This window comes from Polypterus senegalus, chromosome 8 (genome assembly GCF_016835505.1).
Source record: "Polypterus senegalus isolate Bchr_013 chromosome 8, ASM1683550v1, whole genome shotgun sequence".
NCBI lineage: Eukaryota > Metazoa > Chordata > Cladistia > Polypteriformes > Polypteridae > Polypterus > Polypterus senegalus.
Window position 1 is genome coordinate 15,236,975 of NC_053161.1, and position 17,586 is coordinate 15,254,560.

General features: G+C 37.7%; 1 protein-coding gene across 23 annotated transcripts in view; it reads left to right on the forward strand.

The window, feature by feature from the left end:
• Window positions 1–17,586, forward strand: part of LOC120533808 (protein-methionine sulfoxide oxidase mical3a-like) — a 457,937-nt gene that overhangs the window by 254,827 nt on the left and 185,524 nt on the right. For all 23 annotated transcript variants that reach the window (XM_039760805.1, XM_039760806.1, XM_039760797.1 and 20 more), the window contains 3 exons: window positions 7,079–7,191; window positions 12,763–12,825; window positions 15,458–15,631. In XM_039760805.1, the coding sequence (XP_039616739.1) occupies window positions 7,079–7,191; window positions 12,763–12,825; window positions 15,458–15,631 (350 nt within the window). The remainder of the gene's footprint in view (window positions 1–7,078; window positions 7,192–12,762; window positions 12,826–15,457; window positions 15,632–17,586) is intronic.

Genomic DNA, 17,586 nt, shown 5'->3' on the forward strand with positions numbered 1-17,586 from the left:
GTGAATCGTTGTAAAGATAACAGGTTTCATTCATCAATTCGTTTCTTACTGCATCAATAAGCAGCTCGTCTTCCTGAGACCTGACACACTGCATGCACGGGTTTTTTTTTTACACTGTCTTCCTTTAGCGGGACATTGACTTTTTCCACCGTGTGCTTTATTTCCGCAGTAACTTCACTTATGAATATGTTTGTATGTGTCACACACTTCATATTTTTTTGCTGCCTTCTCAATTGTGTAATTCGGTTTTTGTTCAGCACTCTTTGGAACTGTTGCTTTTTGTCTGTGCACTGCGTCATTTCACATGAGCCGCTCGGTGTACATGCATCGAAGGTTCCCAGCTGTGTTGGTGCCATCTCGTGCTATGTCCACAGCTGTATTTAATGTTAGCTAAGACCCGGCACTTAAAAGTTTCTCTCGCAGTTTCGCTGAGTTTGTGCCAAACACCACCCTGACCATCTCATCTTCGTCTGCATAAGCACAGTCCTTCAACCGTGAATATTTAGCGGCGGTGTTTCTATTGGATTGCCGCTGACGGACGGCCTTATATGGGCAGGCACTAAATTACGATGGGGCGTAACTCCGCCTCCCACGGCTATCGAGCAGAAGTCTATTATAGTATATGGACGAAACATAGGTTCCAGTTATGACCATTACGCGTAGAATTTCGAAATGAAACCTGCCCTACTTTTGTAAGTAAACTGTAAGGAATGAGCCTGCCAAATTTCAGCCTCCTACCTACACAGGAAGTTAGAGAATTAGTGATGAGTCAGTGAGTAAGTGAGTCAGTGAGGGCTTTTTCTTTTATTAGTATACTGTAGATATGTGTGTCTATATATGTGTATGTATATATAATAAACCTGTACTTCTGTTTTTTAAAAAATGACATATAACACCTAATTTTCATTCTGTATACATACCTGTATTTCTGTTAAAAATAAATAAATAAATTCCGGTCTTGTTTATCATCTCATTTTCATTTTGTGTTCACACCTATATTTCCATTTAAAAAATACAACTAAAATCATTTCCAAATAAATTACTTTTTGCAGTTTAAGAAGTGCTGCTTTTTTATACAGGTATTGTCAAACTTGGCTTACAGAGTTGCACAAGAGAAACAAAGATGAGTCCAGGTTTTCAAAGAAAATACAGGTACTTTATTACTGTATAGAGAAGGCAGGCACAGTCTCAAGACTTCATTCAGAATAGGAGCTTTATTACTGTATAGAGAAGGCAGGCACAGTCTCAAGACTTCATTCAGAATAGGAGCTGTTATTAGCCGTGGCAGGATTGTCCTGCTTTAGCTCCCATTTTCAGATTAGAAGAACACCAACAGCTTGAAATCACCACAGTGGTAGATGCAGTCTGAAGGAGACAGATCAGGAAAGAGTAAGGAAAAGCAGATCATCTTTTTCTTTCAGCTGCTCTCGTTAGGGGTTGCCACAGCGGATCATCCAAAATTGTTGTCCTTATATTGATTTGGCAAAATTTTACACCGGATGCCCTTCCTGTCTAATCCTTCCCATTTATCCGGGCTTGGGACTCGCATGAAGAAAGGCACTGGTTTGTGCATCCCCTGTGGCTGGGTTAGTAAGGAAGAGCAGATAAAAGTATTAAATGTTAAACATTGTGTGACAAACATGGTACATGGTAACCGTGATCCTGCGGTGGACAACCAATTGCTTTGCCCTTGGTTTACTGTTTACCAGATGCAGCAGAGCAGCTACGGAGCTGTCCTTGCATCACTCCCATTAGACATGGCGAATCGCCGGCAGTCCCAATCACAATACTATACATATTTTCCCCATATTTGTTGTAACAAAAGTTTGGTTATAACAAAATATTTTTATGGTCCTGTGAGTTTCATTATAATGGGATTCCACTTGTATATACTTAGGTTTGATCATGGACTTCCGCAACTTGGAAAGTGTTACAAATGAAACATTAAGGTGGCAAACTACTCATCTTAACGTGACAAGTCATAAAATATGGTAAATGCACAAGGACAAGACAGAATAGTAAACGGGATGAGGCAACACAACATCATAGCTGTAAATCATTCACGACAGACTCTATTCATGTCTTTGGTAAGCTCAATTCACCTGCCAAGCAAAAATGCAAACTCAAAAGAAAATAAAACGACTGGTAATGCAGCTTACCACATAACTGATATAAAAACTTGGGGATTGGGAGGGACATGAAAGCTGTTTTTATCCTGCATTTCAGTAGAAGAGAGCGTGTTAAAGTAGATGGATTTTTTCACCTGTGGCTTTTCCCATTTTCTTTGGGCAGTCTACTCTTTTTGTTCATGGAGACTGGTATAAGCTGTGTGGTAATTACTGCCAATGTTTGAAAAACATTGTAATATGCTTCCTAGTGATTTTATATATAGTTTTACCTAAATTAAATCATGTACTGCATAACATGTGATATGGAGTAGTTGTGGTAGGGGCTACTTTTTGCCTTTTACATTCTGTGTTATCTATTCCTTTACATGCCGTTTTCACTGGGTAAGTAATTCTGTCCAGTACATCCATAGCAATCAGATATTACATCTACTCTACATGCCAGCTTTCTGCTGCTTGGTGTGCATTATTCATTTTCATGATTCATTTATTTGTTCATTAAGCTCTTAATTTTTTTTTTACTTCTTAAAATTGTCATATGAGACCTCAATACAGTTTAACAATTCAATGCTTGTGCTTTGAAAATGTCAGACATGTCTGTGCTTTGTGTTTATATTAAAAAAGCTGACATTTTACCTGTTTAAATATTACATTAAAAGATGTTCTTGTGAAAACATCATACACTTAACCATCTTCTTTTTATTTAGATTTTTTCAAGGAAAACCTCATACTTAAATACCAGCAATATTGGTACCCTCTGTGTTTTGCATCCTGTTCCACCTCTCAATAATAATGTATACAGTCAAGATATATGTTTTCCCTCCATTGGTGTAGATTGTCCTTGATGTTGAATAGTTTGTTAGAACCTCATAGAGGCCCCAGAAATGTATTCTTCACGGCATCATGATCCAGCAGCAGTAACATTAGCTAGCTGGGTTTTCTGCTCTTGTATCTTCTCAGTAAAATATTTTTCAGTATAACTGGTGGTAGTGCCTTTAAATGGAATGTAGTATGCTAGCCTCAAAATATTGATTAGTAATGTGTCTTGTTTGTGTGATTCTGACTTGGTTTTAATTTGTTTCCTTTCTGTTGTTGCCAGTGTGTTAGGTTTCTGCAGTTCATGCCTCACAAGAATTCTGTTTGTTTTTTATGTGGTCATCCATTATAGGTGTGTTTTTATGTACTAATACAATATTACACACATTATGTTCCAGATCTGAGGTACTCCTAATAGGCTACATTTTTTGCTGGTGGTATCTATTCTGGTTCCAAATGTATAAGATCTGTAATGTAGCTTCAATACTACCCACACATTTTATTTAAATAAACAAATCTCAAAGTACATCTGTGTCAGGTATTGCCATAGAACAAGGCAATTAAATGATAATATTGTAATTCTTCCATAAAATTTAACATTCAGTTTCTTCAGGTGGCACGACAACCAGAAAGACCATTCCAAAAATGGAGTATTGATTTTACAATTCTGATTATTCCCTTCCTTTGCAATGTGGAAGTGTGTGTAGTTATGGGATGAGGCTGAGAAACTGTTCAAGTATTTGGTGTAAGATATTGCACATTCCCCATTGCTTGTTGAAATTACGCAACAACTACACAATGACAAATCCTCAAAGAAAAAATCGGCATGTCTCCGCCTCTGCGGAGATTTTAATTTCCATGAAAATTCTGTAGTGCTAATAGTATGCTGCCATCAGGTGGACAAGAAAAACATTGATTTTAAAAATGTAAGTAATTTAAGTTTTTTGATATACTCAGCAAAAAAAGAAACGTCCCTTTTTCAGGACTGTTTATTTCAACAATAATGTTTTAAAAATCCAAATAACTTTACAGATCTTCATTTGTAAAGGGTTTAAACAATGTTTTCCATGCATGTTCAATTAACCATAATCAATTAATTAACATGCACCTGTGGAATGGTCGTTAAGACCTTAACAGCTTACAGAAAGTAGGCATTTAAGGTCACAGTTCTAAAAACGCATAGGACACTAAAGAGACTTGTCTACCGACTGTAAAAAAACACCCAAAGAAAGATGCCCAGGGTCCCTGCTCATCTGCGTGAACGTGCATTAGGTATGCTGCAGGGAGGCATGAGGACTGCTGATGTGGCTAGGGCAATAAATTGCCAGGTCCACACTGTGAGACGCCTAAGACAGCGCTACAGGGAGACAGGAAGGACAGCTGATCATCCTTGCAGTGGAAGACCACGTGTAACAACACCTGCACAGGATCAGTACATCTGAATATCACACGTGCGTGACAGGTACAGGATGGCCACAACAACTGCCCGAGTCACACCAGGAACACACAATCCCTCCATCAGTGCTCAGACTGTCCGCAATAGGCTGAGAGAGGCTGGACTGAGGGCTTGTAGGCCTGTTGTAAGGCAGGTCCTTACCAGACATCAGCAGCATCAATGCCGCCTATGGGCACAAACCCACCTTCGCTGGACCAGACAGGAGTGGCAAAAAGTGCTCTTCACTGATGAGTCACGGTTTTGTCTCACCAGGGGTGATGGACGGATTCGTGTTTATCGTCGAAGGAATTGAGCACGTCTAGGACCTGTTGGATCGCAGGGTGAGGGCTAGGGCCATTCCCCCCAGAAATGTCCAGGAACTTGCAGGTGCCTTGGTGGAAGAGTGGGGTAACATCTCACAGCAAGAACTGACAAATCTGGTCCAGTCCATGAGGAGGAGATGCACTGCAGTACTTCAAGCAGCTGGTGGCCACACCAGATACTGACTGGTACTTTTGATTTTGAGCCTCCCTTCATTCAGGGACACATTGTGAAACATTTTTAGTTTATGTCTTATGGTGTTGACTCTTTTAGTGTTCATACAAATATTTACACATTACGTTTACTGAAAGTAAAAACAGTTGAAAGTCAGAGTACGTTTCTTTTTTTGCTGAGTATATTTCCAAAACTTTTGTATCCAACTTGACACAGTGTAGTTGGTCAGCTTTTTGTGGCTAATCAGCTGTACCATAAATAACACCACTTTAAGGTGTTACAAGGTAAAAAATTCCTTTTACTTTATATAAATGTTAATATTAGGTTCCAAAGGAAATCTCAGTAACTGCTATGAATATAAAAATTGAAATGCATTTTTTTAACAAATTATACAAAGACAATGGGATAATTACTAATTATTTAGATATGCCCAGATTGCAAGTACATTGTCAAACCTCCTTTATCAGCTTTCCATATTTTTCATTTGTCGGTCAAAGACCCAAGTTGCTCGTATACCAAATACTTTGTTTAATTTGCACACATGTTCACTTTGGCTTAATGTTTGGCCACAATCCCTTTCTTTTTGTTTATAGCGAGTCTCTGTATGCTTTCTTTTTTTTTTTATAAAACCTTTAGCTTTGCTAACACAAACACATTAGCCAACGGAGGCATCTATCTTTACAACTACAGACTAACCCTGAGACATTTGCGTCTTTTATGAGCCTACTTTTTGTACTCCATGCACTGAATGTAATACAATACACTCCAGCTTTTCCACCCTTCATTCCTTTTCTCTTCAACCCATTATTGTGTTCTGTGCTGCATTCTGCTTGTGCATTCACTATTCTTTAAAAATAATGTACCAATAATAAAATTTACCTGTAAACATTTTCAATGTTAAAATTTCAGGCTTCTTTTTTAAAATTTTAATTTGTATTGTAAAATCTCCAGTAAATTAGAAAGCTTTCAGGTTTTTTTTAAGTAAAGTAATTATGATGCATACTCGGACCAATTTTATATTTTAATTATAATATTCTGGGAGGCGACAGTATGGTTCTCTGAAGCATTGCCCAACCAGATTCAAATCCCTTTCCCAAAGAGAGTTTTTATAAGATAATCAGGATTTGACTAAATAAACAAATTGATATCAACATTTCTGTATTAAAGAGTTAAAATTATATTGCTGTCACATTCTTGAAGTTATAAGAGAGACTCTTTGGATCAGTTTTAATACATCAAAGCTTTGATATGTCTCAATAGAACGTTTTCTTGCATCAAAGAGTTAAATGATATTATTGTCTTACAGAAGACTTCTTTGTCCCAAAGACTGTTTACTGGATAAACTGATTGTTCCTAGCAAGTTCTTTTCTTTATCTATGTTTTTAAATCAAAGAGTTGTATTTGTATTATTTTATTTTGTTAGTCTTACTGAAGCACCTCACAGTGAAGCATCTGATTTGAAAACCAGAAACTTCGATTATCAAGTCTCAATCTCATTAGCTGTCATAAGAAGTACAGTATGTTGGAGTTGACTATGTTTACCAGGAGTCCTTAATGTCCACAGTGTCTCCATGTTTTTGTTCCTACTGAATTTCTTGACTAAATATTTTTTAGTTAAACATTTTTGTTCTTCATTTTAGTTTTCATTTTAGTTAGTTCATTTGTCAAGATTGTCAACCCTTAATTGCATCTTTTAGACTTAAACAACTTTATTCAACCCTGTAATTGCTTCGTACTTTCTTAAACACATGCTCACCAAATCTAAGATGTAAATGGTTAAGCAACCAGCAGTTCACCATCTTAATTTATTCTCATCTACACCTGTGTATGTTCATCGAGGAGTGTCTGACTTAATGCAATTTCTGAAAAGATATGGAAGTGAAGGAATGAGAATTAGTAATCCATGCCAGTCCACAAATCATTTGGATGATATTCTCGGAAAAGTCCAAGAACCTGACGTGGCAGAATGAAAAGCATGGAATTAAATAAAGTGGTCTTCTTCTAATTAAGCAAGTGAGTTAGAACAATTTGCAAGGCTGAACTTGAGCAGAATTGTGTATAACATGTTAGTCATTGTATTTTTATCAAATGCAGCATTTGTCTTCTTAAAAATTAACATTTGTCTTTATGTAAAGTTTGTTTGTCCTTTTTTATATACATATTTTTCTTTTTTGTAAACTTTTTTCTTTTTTTTTTTTATATAAAGATAATCATAATTTGAGTCCAGAAGACAAGGCAGCCTGGATATCCAATACCAAGTCTCCTATTTCCTTTTTAAGCAAACTTGGACAAAGTATCTCCAGAAAGAGGAATCCAAAGGTACTTAAAATGATGATAATAATAGTATATTTTTTTCTTCCTTTAAAGTATAAAATGTTTCAGATTAGCAACTACTACGGGTGAAATAAACAGCATAAAAGTATTATGAAAAAAAGGATGATGTCCCTATTAAAAGAAATATGATTAACGGCTGTGTTTTTATTTTGTAATCTGTTACTATGTTGTATTTACACCAGTTTTCTTCTTCCTTTAAGGGTTTGCCTAGGTGGCCTATTATAATGGGTATTTTCTACTATATATTCTTATAAATGTCATGAAAAATAAATAGATTTCTTTTCATTGAGACTAAACTGAAACTGTTCGTGCTTATCAGTAAAAATATGTACCTTAATCACGTTCATTTTGTACTCTTCTGCTGTGTGCTTGCTTTATAACATTCACTATTATTCTTCCTACTCCATAAACTGAAGCAATGCTTGAAGTAATTCCACCATTTTTCTTAAATGTTTAACAATTTCACATTTTTTGTGACAATTCCAACACCACATGCATACAGTGGTTATAGAAAAGAATCACCCCCTTTGAAATATTCCCATATTTTTGGTTTACAGCTTTAAATGAAAACACACACACAAAATATTTCTTTCCAGGTTTACGTACTCAATGCAACCTATAACATCCAAGTGAAAGATATGACAGCTACAGTTCAGAAAAATTATAAAAAATCAAAAACAAGACATTGTTTTGACTGAGATTAATAAAGGATCACCACTCAATGCCCATATTTTTTTGTAACCACCTTTTGCTTTAATGACAGACTTGAGTCTGTTGGGATACTTCTCTATCAGCTTCGCACATCTAGATTAAGCAATATTTTCCCACTCTTCTTTACAGAACTGATCAAGTTCAGTCAAATTGGATGGTGAGCGTTGGTGGACTTCCATCTTCAAATCTTTCCACAGATTTTCAATGGGATTTAGGTCTGGGCTCTGACTGGGCCACACGAGGACATTACCTTTTTTCTCCTTCAGCCACTGTGTTATCCATTTTGCTGTGTGCTTCAGGTCATTGTCGTGTTGAAAGGTGAACATTCTGCCCATCTTCATCTTTCTCGCAGAGGGTAGCAGGTTTTCCTCAAGAATTTGACAATATTTTCCCCCTTCCATTTTTCCTTTTACACTAACGAGACCCCCAGGCCCTGCAGCAGAGAGACACCCCCACAACTGGATGCTGCCACCTCCATGCTTTACTTGTAGGTCTGGTGTGTTGTTGATGGTGAACTGCATTGGATTTCCGCCAGGTGTACCATTTGGGATTGAGGCCAAATAGTTCGATTTTGGTCTCATCTGACAGACCTTTTTCCACTTGGCATCAGAATCTTCAAGTGCATTCTGGCAATTCTCAAGCGAGCCTTAATGTGGCCTTTCTTGAGAAGTTGCTTTTTCCTTGCGACCCTCCTGAACAAGCTACAATTGTGGAGCGCTTGTGCAATTGTTGTCGCGTGCACACAATGACCACTCTTTGCCATAAAATACTGTAACTTCTTCAAAGTGGCCATTGGCCTCTTGGTAGCCTCTCTTGCCAGTTTTCTCCTTTTCTTCCATCCAGTTTGGAGGGACAGCCAAATCCAGGGAGGGTCCTAGTAGTACCAAACACTTGACACTTTTTTATTTTGGACTTTACTGTGCTCCTTGAGATTGATAAAACCTTTGAGATTTTTTTTGTATCCATCTCCTGCCTTATGTCTGTCCACAACTCTATCCCTGAGATCTTTTGAAAGTGGCTTGCCACCCATAGTCAGTTGTTTGCTGTCAGTTGCACTACCAAACAAGGGAATGCTCCAGGAACAGCTGTTTTTATGCTTCACTAATCACACTGATTACAGTTGATCACAGGTGGAAGCCAGTAACCATAGTCTGCAATGGAAATGGTTGTTACTTGCACCTGATTAAGTTTACAAATATTGTTTAGGAGGGGAGGTGATCCTTTATTAATCTCAGTATGTCTTTTTTTATTTGTTAAAATTCTTCTGAACTGTAGCTCTCATATCTTTCACTTCGATGTATATAGATTGCATTGAGTAAATAAAACTGGAAAAAAATATTGGTTTTTGTATTTTCTTTTAAGGCTGTAAAGCAAAAAAAATGGGAATATTTCATAGGAGGTGATTGTATTCTATACCTATTATATGTTTATCAGTCATAACAATGTATAGTAGGTTAATTATAACAAAAGAGAATAGCTATGAAACACTATTAAAACTGAAGGTATATAATTGACACTGATTTGAAAATGCAGTATGACATGTGGTGCTGGGGAAAAACACTACGTGCTAGCACAAGAGTTGTTCAGTGTAAATACCTAGCAGTGTACAGCACGGCAGTAGTAGTACAGTAATAGGTGCTGGCGTGCACAATGTGTTTTTTTTTTTTTTTTTTGGCCCTGGAAGTTAACAGAGACTGAAAGCGAATCAAGTGATGGATAATCAAGGTTTTACTGTACTGGTTTTCCAATTAATCATTTAAACAATTCAATATTGATTCTTAATGTCTTAAGATCGTTCTTGTGAATCATTCTCCTGCTCAATTACCATACAATGTATGTAGATTTTTATTTATATTCGTTTTTTGACGTCCAATCCAGTAGAGGGTGCTAATGTGTTAAGGCTTTCTACGGGGAAAAAAAATGCAGTCAACCCTCGTGTACTCCGTTCCAGACTCTGCTGCGATAAATGAATTTCTGCGAAGTAGGATTCTTTATTTATAAATCGAATATTTCCGCAGTTAGAGCATAGAAAACCTGTTTACGACCGTCTAAATACATTTTCTAACATTATTAGAGCCCTCTAGACATGAAATAACACCCTTTAGTCAAATGTTTAAACTGTGCTCCATGACAAGACAGAGATGACAGTTCCGTCTCACAATTAAAAGAATGCAAACATATCTTACCCCTTCAAAGTGCACGTCAGGAGCAGAGAATGTCAGAGAGAGAGAGATGGCGAGAAAAGCAAACAATCAAAAATCAATAGGGCTTTTTGGGCTTTTAAGTATGTGAGGCACAGCCGGACAAAGCAGCTACAAGGAAGGCAGCAATGTGAAGATATTCTTTCAGCATTTTTTAGAGGAGCGTCCGTATCCTCTAGGCAAACAGCCTCTTTGTAAACAGCCCCTCTGCTCACACCCCCTCCGTCAGGAACAGAGAATGTCAGAGAGACAGATTGAGAGAGGCAGAGACAAGCAAACAATCAAAAATCAATATGTGCTGCTGGGCTTTCAAGTATGCAAAGCGCCACATGGGAAGAATATCGTATATCATTGAGGAGTTTTATTTAATATGTAATACGTGTCTGATTGGGTAGCTTCTCGGCCATCTTGCAGTAGAGTCTCTTGTATGAAATCAACTGGGCAAAGCAACTGTACCATAAATGAAAAGACCCATTGTCCGCAGAAATCCGCGAACCAGCAAAAAATCTGTGATATATATTTAGATATGCTTACATTTAAAATCTGCGATAGAGTGAAGCCGTGAAACTTGAAGTGCGATATAGCGAGGGATCACTGTACTACTTTGCATAAAATGGCGTGTCCTCTTTTACTGAAATCAGCGTCTTGGACACTTAAATCTGATGTGTGTACATCCTTTGGATTCAGACGGTGCATAATGAAGAACTGGATAAAAGAAAAGTCATATGTGAGCTGTGCAGCTCAGAAGTTAATTATTGTTTTAACACAACAAATTTGGGAAATCACTTGACCATGATGGGCAGCATGGTGGCGTAGTCGTAGCACAGCTGCCTTACAGTAAGGATACCTGGGTCGCTTCCCGGGTCCTCCCTGTGTGGAGTTTGCATGTTCTCCCCATGTCTGCGTGGGTTTCCTCCCACAGTCCAAAGACAGGCAGGTTAGGTGTATTGGTGCTTCAGAATTGTCCCTAGTGTGTTGGGTGTGTGTGCCCTGTGGTGGGCTAGCGCCCTGCCCGGGATTTATTCCTGCCTTGCGCCCTGTGTTGGATGGGATTGGCTCCAGCGGATCGTGGCTTTGTGACCCTGTGTTAAGATATAGCAGTTTGGAAGATGACTAACTTAACCATGATGTCACCCAGAAGCGTTGTCTTAGTTGACATCCAAACAAGTAAAGACTAAACAATCTTCCTTGGAGATGGCATTTAGCTCCAGGCTTCTGTTTAACTTGCCTCATGTCCAAATAATAACAGAATATGTAGAAAGATAAGCGACTCTACAACTTGCCTTACCTGGCAAGCAGGCGGACAATTATTGGAATTTTCAGAACATCCTGCAATATAAAAATGAGCGTGTAAAAAGAGCAGCCGATTTGAAGCAACTCCATAATAGCAGCATTATTAGTCACAATGGCCAGTTCTTTTTCTTTTATGTGCCATTCATTCAAGCTGCTGTCAACAAGCATCAGCTCTAGACCCTCAATTTAAAATGCCTTTTTGTCTGATGACTTTTAGGACACTTTTTGAGACTGACTAGTGTGACAGCTACAGGTGAGCAACTGAAAATGTAGTATGGGTAACTTGTAGAATTATAGAAAGACTTCCTGCTGTATCTTTAATTTTGACTAATTTAAGAATAGTCTAAATCTCCAACAGGGGAATAAATTTGGCAGTTTAGTTGAAGGGTGTCTACATGGAGAATCATAAAACACAAATGGGTTATTGAATAACATTATTATAGAACAGTATTTGATTATTTTATAATAATATAAAGTATCTATCTATATATCTATCTATCTATCTAATATTATTCAAATAAAGATATAGATGTTTTTTAAAGTAGATGCTATTGCATTGTATTTAAACAAGACGCACCCCGTAATATGCATGGACTCTCATGCGACGATACATTTGTTAGTAAAATTATTGTAAATTTTGAATTAGTGTAGTACAGTACAGTGAAAAAAATGTTTTTGTAATAAAGAGCAATGATATTTGTTACACATCTTCCAAATACCAAAGTTATCTGTTCTTTACTAATCAAGTATTTCTTCCTTGTTTATGCATATGTTATGTAGGCACCCTTCAAATAAAGTGTTACTGACATTTGTCACATTATATTAATGTTCTCTGTGCATGGCAAAGCAATTTCTAAAAATGCCAGTACTTCAAATATATTCATTGTACGGTAATTCAGTCAAGGTAAAATCGATAACTAATTGGATTGGGGTATTGTGAATTGGATTCAAATTCATTTGGGACATCAATGATGATACCCAGCCCTAATCTCTAGTGGTGTTTGCGGCAGTTTGTAAAGCATCTTTCAGTGAAGTGTCCCTTCTCCCAAACCCATCTCAAAATAGAGACAGAACTGATGTTGATGTTAAGGTCTTTGGTAAGAAAGTTTAGGAAAAAACTTCTTTTTAAAAGTCAGTAGTTGGACTATATGGTATAATATACATTTAATTTTATTATTATTGCATTTACATTTGGTGCATGGTCAACTGGTAGCCTTGTTGCTAATGTTTAAGTGATTTAAGGATTGGTAGGTGAGTCTTTGTGATATTAGTTTCCCGGCATGTTCAGATAACTTTTGCATCTGGCTTATTAAACAGTTAATTGTATTTTTTCCCCTTTTGTCTCTTTCAGGATAAAAAAGACAAGGAGGTTGATGGATCAGGTAAACGCAGAAAGACAAGTCAGTCAGAAGATGTAAGTAGTTTTATCTGCATATTAAAAAAACTAGTTTTTGTTAAATTATTAATGCCTTTTACATCTAGCCTGAAGAAAAGGCCTGAGCAGCCTCAAAAGCTTGCATATTGTAATCTTTGTAGTTAACTAATAAAATATGTCATTTCACGTGACTTCTCATTGCATCCATAATGGCTAACATGGCTAAATTGATGTTTCATATAGTTTGTAACAATGTGTATATTAAGCATAGGAAGTAATCTAGGTTTATATGTTTTACCTTGAAGTTTTAGTCAAAAGGAAGTGAAATAAACTTCAAATATATATTTTTTTTCTAACCTTTTTTGTTAAATTGCCATTGCATGTAGCCTGTGAGTTAATATGAAAACTCTGTGTACTACATTTTGATGTGCTTGTCTAGGGGCTCTCATGACTCCTCCAAGTTATTTTGTCATGAAAACTGTCCAGAAAAGACATTATGGGTTTCATTCAAAGATCTAATTTCATCTGTCTTCTTGCTGTTTACACAGCAAGGAGATAATTCCGTTTATGCATTTGGAAAGCTGTGAAGTATTGTACATACCACAGGATATAAAGTAGAAAGGTTAAATCTGCACGTTGTCCCTAGTTGGAAAAGAGACAATAGCAGTAATCTCCATTGTTTGGTTACTTAGCCCTTAATTTACAGAGGGGTCTCTCTATATAGTGACATTTAAATCCCTTTAACACCCAAAGAGAAACCTCAGTACAGTGAAAACATCCTTTTCCTGATTTCTCATATTAAAAATTTATGACAATCATTGTTTGTTGGTTTTCATCTAAAACTTAATATTAGATAATAGTCACTTATATGTAGTGACTACAACCAAACAGATCCTATCATTCAATATCAGGTTTTCACATTGCTAGTGAGCAATTTTGTCCACTATTTCTTGCATAACTCCCTTATTTTAGAGACGCAGGTAGGTTGTAAGGAATGAGTAGATTGTTTCATGTTCTTTCCCAGGATCCCTGGTGAATTTATGTCTACACTTTGACTAGGCCTGTCCAAAACTTTAATTTTGTTCCTTTTCAACCATTATGATATGGATTTGCTTTTGTGTTTTGGATATTTGTCTTGTTACGTGATTTAACGGTATTCAGCTTTGGCTAGTAGATGTGTTTTCAGGCATTCTCCTCATGATTTTTCTAATACCAGGCGAATTCATGTTTTCTTTAGTTTTGACAAGTCATCCATGTCCAGAGGTAGTAAAGCATCTCCACATAAACATCATGATGTTTAAATATTGATACAATTCTCTTATTGTAGAGTTCTGTGTTTGCTTTATAGCAGACACAGTGAAATTTGTATCATCCAAAAAGCTTCACTCTGTCATATCTGTGAGTAGAACATACTCCCAAGCGTCTTAGGAAATCCTCCAGATGATTCCTAGCAAATAAAATACAATAATTTCTGTTCTTCATGATTATTATAATGACGGAGGGAATGAACTTTAAACTATAAGATTGTCAGTTCAGTCCTCACTGCCAGTTCACTGTGTGTCCCTAGAAAGTCATTTAACTTGACACTTCTCCAGCTGCAAAAAGTATATGTAATAAGCCATACTCTGTGCCTTGGTATGATGTTTACTATAGGAGGGTGCTATATGAAATTGTGGATAAGTATGTAGCGCTGCCACATAAAGCTAATGTTTTCTGCTGTCGATCAGTTGTTGGGGGGTTAGTCTTCTGACAGAGATTGACAGCGGTACCCCAGAGGTGGAACTTCCGGTTGGTTCGGGGATTCATTTGCATAAAGCGCGCCGTCTTTGAGGGACAAGAGGAGAAAGAAGAACTGTCCTGAAGTCCTGTCAGAAGGTGGATGGTCTTCTCTTTAGTACCTGGGAATCGATCGTTCCGCTATTACCTACGGACTCGGGTGCGCTATCAAAAATGGACGTACTATACTTTAATCATGGCGCAAGTCTGAATGTATGTCTTTTATGACGAAGAGGAGATTGTTTATATAGTCCGCTATTTTCAGGACACCTCATCAGCTCGCCAGCAGTTGCGGGAGTATTACAGTGGACTATTCTGCGGATCTATTTATTATCTCTGGAACAGGATTTGGAGGAATGAAAACTGTTGATGTGTAGATACTTATATATGTGTGTGGCACTGCAAATTAAGGGTTACTTAGGTTCGGGCGGGGCGATCCATGTGTAAGGGATTGTTTTTCTATTTGTTGTTTATTTGATGGACTGCAAGGATAAATATGGACTATGGTGTGCAGTGACCTATAAATACATTGATATTAAGGAACTGTTTTATTAGAATAAAGACGATACGGGAAATTTATTAAGGTGTGATATTGGCCTATCCTTTTATCATCTGCCTTTTAGCTAGGTCAGAATAGTGGTAGCATTAACCTCAGGCTAGTGCTTGAGACGAATTGTTACAAGTATATAATTCCTTCATTATAATTTCAATATTTTAAATACATTTTTGTTATGCATTAATGTGTATTGCATTTTCAGAATTGTCTGGTAGTGTATGTGTTTCCTTTCATAGCCATCCTTTATTTATTTAAAATGAAAACATGTTTTGCTCTCGACTGGCTTTTTGAAATTATTCCTTCTATTTTCTTGTTACCTTTATTGCCTGTCAACGGCAGGAGGAAGTCTCTCGTAGCTGCCATGATGAAAGGCCAACTCTTGTTAGTGCACTCACTGAGCGGAGAATTGATGCCTCAATAGGAAATCAAAACAAAGTAAAGTCTATGGCAACGCAACTTTTGGCTAAGTTTGAGGAGAATGCACCTACACAGTCTACTGGACTTAAAAGACAGGTATGTATTGGGCACTGTTGTTTTGAACTAAGTTTAGGATTTTCAGTGTTCGTTACCTTTTAATTGTGTTAATTATTAACCAAACCAAAGATGGCTATAATAAGTTGATTCACTGTGTATTTAAGAATATAAAAACATAAGGATTGAAAAAATGCCGTCATTTGGAGATAGCAGATGATTCAGACCTGGACAAACTGTAATATTATGTGGTAATGTTGCACTTTAACTGTTAACTTGAGTAATTAGTGTTTCTTACGTTGTGCAAACTGATCCCATCGACTCACAGTGCAACCTGGGAGACAAGTAGTTTGTGTCATCAAAGGTCTAAACACATTTAGGCAGTTGTATACTGTATGAAGAGGGCTTCTCCTAATATCCTGAGGCTAACAGACAGTCATCCATTTTGGTAGTAAAAATGTATTTTCTTTAAAAATGAAATAATTGGGCACCCATGGAGAGAGCCAGAGCTTAGTACCCTTTAAAGAGCGCACCCCCAGTTACTTTCTGCCTCTCTGTTTTAGAGATGTACTCTGGCTTCTTTTTTTCCCTAGCAGGAGTTCGGTCAGAATAACCTTTCTGTGGCCTGAGACACTCAAGTACTCAAAGTACTCAACCTAATGATGTTGCTTTATCCAGGCCAGTTAGTGAAATCTGTGCATACATTACCTGGAGTTGGCAACATGAAGTGCTTCTCAAGAGTTCTGGTCCTCAATGATCGTAACATATTTTTCAGACTAAATTGTTTTTGAAATGAGAGCAATTCAATCCTCCTCACCTAAGCCCATGTCACATTAGAGGATTTTTCCACCGATTTTCAGGTGTAGCCTTCGTTTACTTAATCTTAGCCAGTGGGAAGCAGTCGGCAACACACTCCTGCCAATATTACATACAGTGCATCCGGAAAGTATTCACAGCGCATCACTTTTTCCACATTTTGTTATGTTACAGCCTTATTCCAAAATGGATTAAATTAAATTTTTTTCCTCAGAATTCTACACACAACACCCCATAATGACAACGTGAAAAAAGTTTACTTGAAGTTTTTGCAAATTTATTAAAAATAATGTACATAAGTATTCACAGCCTTTGCCATGAAGCTTAAAATTGAGCTCAGGCGCATCCTGTTTCCCCTGATCATCCTTGAGATGTTTCTGCAGCTTAATTGGAGTCCACCTGTGGTAAATTCAGTTGATCGGACATGATTTGGAAAGGCACACACCTGTCTATATAAGGTCCCACAGTTGACAGTTCATGTCAGAGCACAAACCAAGCATGAAGTCAAAGGAATTGTCTGTAGACCTCCGAGACAGGATTGTCTCGAGGCACAAATCTGGGGAAGGTTACAGAAAAATTTCTGCTGCTTTGAAGGTCCCAAGGAGCACAGTGGCCTCCATCATCCGTAAGTGGAAGAAGTTCAAAACCACCAGGACTCTTCCTAGAGCTGGCCGGCCATCTAAACTGAGCGATCGGAGTAGAAGGGGCTTAGTCAGGGACGTGACCAAGAACCCAGAGGTCCTCTGTGGAGAGAAGAGAACCTTCCAGAAGGACAACCATCTCTGCAGTAATCCACCAATCAGGCCTGTATGGTAGAGTGGCCAGACGGAAGCCACTCCTTAGTAAAAGGCACATGGCAGCCTGCCTGGAGTTTGCCAAAAGGCACCTGAAGGACTCTCAAACCATGAGAAACAAAATTCTCTGGTCTGATGAGACAAAGATTGAACTATTTGGTGTGAATGCCAGGCATCACGTTTGGAGGAAACCAAGCACCGCTCATCACCAGGCCAATACCATCCCCACAGTGAAGCATGGTGGTGGCAGCATCATGCTGTGGGGATGTTTTTCAGCGGCAGGAACTGGGAGACTAGTCAGGATAAAGGGAAAGATGACTTCAGCAATGTACAAAGACATCCTGGATGAAAACCTGCTCCAGAGCGCTCTTGACCTCAGACTGGAGC